A 2,475-nucleotide genomic window follows, 5' to 3' on the forward strand; every position below is an offset into this window, starting at 1 on the left:
TACAAAAAAAGGTCTACTGCTTACATATTTAAAGATGTAATTATTAAAGTCTTTCATTATTTAATCTGTGATCCCTGAAGTTTAGCGCAACCTTGTGTGATTCAAGTGAAACGGACGATCTAACTATCTGATTATTTCATTATTCAAATCTGTCTTTTTCTACTCCAGGAAGAGTGGAGTCTGGAGCCCCCTTGTTGGTGTTAAAATGTCTCTTGTGATTTCAATATTTATTTATTTAAATCAATGTTGATATCATTTTGTTATCTCTCTAGGGATGAATTATGATAAATTATCTCTTTATTCATTCATTTTATTCCTCAAATCTGTGAGAAAGAATGCAATGACGCCATTGCTTCAGACTTGGAGGGAGAAGGCCCTGCCCTGTGCCATCACACACAGAGTGACCGCCTGGCCCAGCCCTGCAGTGCATGCAGGGAGTAATAGTCCCTGGCAGTGGTCTTGGGAACAGATGCTTCATACAGAGAAGCCGCCATCTAGGTAGGACACTGAAGGGCGCTGGCGCACCAGCGAGGACACAATCAGTGACCACTGTAGGCGTAGCAAAGGATGCTGGGAATCATAGTCCCCTTCCACCCTGAGATGGGCGGGGCTCCGAGACTGCAGGGAAAATTCCACAGTGTGGGAAGCTGAGGGGATATTGCCGGCCAGTGATGTCACAGGGAGCAAGGTCCAGCACGCAGCCTCCTAGGAAACATAGTCCTGGAGACCAGCAGTGAAGACAGAGGCAGCATTTCTTTCATTCTTTTTGTGAGGGGGCGTGGCTACCTTTCCTCACGTGACCCCATCCATCTCCCGGAAACTCCACCCACACGCCCAATAGGCTCCGCCCTGCCCCGGATTGCCCCGCCCTTGCACCTGTCTTTCAGGGCCTGTGGCTTCCTGGGCATTTACCACCTGGGTGTGGCTGCCGGGCTGTAGGCACATGGGGCGGGGCTGCTGGGTGATGTCAGGGGCTAGGCAGGGGCGTCGGGCAGGGCCCTGTTGGCAGCCGTGCTGCTGACTTCCCCTGAGCAGCTGGAGGTGAGTGTGGGCAGGGCACATGTGACATGTTACTTGTGACATGTTACATGTCAGGGGTCACGTGTGTGGTTCCCGACCTTCCCACAGGCCTGCACAAGCTTTTGCACACAGCCTGGCTGAGGATACCAGGCAGCAACCACTGGGCGTGGCCACACCCAGCTTCCACCTCATGGAGCAGCTGAGGTGCATGGGGGTGTAAGGGGGTGGGGTGGGGCACAGGTCACATGGTACGTGTTACATGTCATGGGTCACGCATGTGGATCCCATGTCAGGGGTCACAGGTCACATGTGTCCCCCCTCCCCCGTACCATCAGGGACGGCCTGGACCAGATCCTCCCAGCCCATGCTCACGTCCTGGTGCAGGGCCGACTCTATGTGTCCTTGACTGCAGTGAATACATTCCAGAACTGCCTGGTGTCCCAGTTCCTGACCCGTGAAGACCTCATACAAGTGAGGGGGCGGGGCCGCAAGTGTAAGAATGTGTCATGTTCCGGGTTTCCTACATGTATGTTTCATCTGTGTTTGCACATGCGAGTCGCATTTTTGCACATACGTGTATCGTTTTGCTCATGTGTGTCCTACGTTTCCCCTCATGCGTGTCCTATGTTTCCCCTCATGTGCAGGTCCTTCTCGCCAGCTGCTTCATCCCCATCTACTCAAGGCTGAAGCATGTGGAGTTCCAGGGTCAGATGGGCGGGGCAGTAAGGGGCGGGGTGGTTGGGTGTGGTCACACGTGTCTATGACAGGTGACCCCGAACACGCGTGTATATTGTCGCGATTCCTCACATGTCCCCCGGCCCCCCATCTCCCCAGGCCTGGGCAGATGGTGCCCTCTTGCACAGCCTCCCCCTGCCCCCTGGTGGTCGCACCCTCACCATATCCCCATTCTGTGGACGCCATGGCATCTCGCCCCGAGACCCTGGCCAAGGTCTTGGCTCTTGCGTACACGTGACTGGACAGGACGTGGAGGTGAGCCTTGTGGGGCTTCCGTGGCCACTCCTGTCACAGCATGCTCACACAAAACTCACTTCCAGCCCAGCCCACACACACTTCTGGCTCCACCCACACTCATTTGCGGCCCCGCCTAGATCTCCACGGCCAATGTTGCCCACCTGGCCCAAGCGCTCTTCCAGCTGGACAGTGGAAGCCTGGAGTCGCTGTACCATGATGGCTTCTGCGACGCCATGAGCTTCCTGCGCCATGAGGACCGCTTCTGGTGAACAGGCGTGTGTGCACACATGTATGTAGCTGAATAAATGAAGTCCCTGTGATTTACATGCTTGTCGTTTGTTTTACACGCATGTCGTGCCTGTGGCTTCTGTGATCTTAATGCGCCAGCTCCACAACACTAATGTATGTCGCGTGTACACATGACATCTTGGCTGGCGCCGCCTCCATTACATGCAGTTCACATATGGAGTCATGGTGTTTCCA

At 54.4% G+C, this 2,475-nt stretch overlaps 1 protein-coding gene across 1 annotated transcript; it reads left to right on the plus strand.

The window, feature by feature from the left end:
- The first annotated feature begins 340 nt into the window (after positions 1-340).
- LOC127218381 (patatin-like phospholipase domain-containing protein 4) lies at positions 341-2,261 on the plus strand. The gene is made up of 5 exons (XM_051179394.1): positions 341-498; positions 1,356-1,491; positions 1,665-1,742; positions 1,855-2,010; positions 2,130-2,261. The coding sequence occupies exons 1-5, from the start codon at positions 341-343 to the stop codon at positions 2,259-2,261; spliced, it is 660 nt and encodes a 219-aa protein (XP_051035351.1).
- The last annotated feature ends 214 nt before the right edge of the window (positions 2,262-2,475 follow it).

The sequence above is a fragment of the Phodopus roborovskii genome, unplaced genomic scaffold (genome assembly GCF_943737965.1).
Source record: "Phodopus roborovskii unplaced genomic scaffold, PHOROB, whole genome shotgun sequence".
NCBI lineage: Eukaryota > Metazoa > Chordata > Mammalia > Rodentia > Cricetidae > Phodopus > Phodopus roborovskii.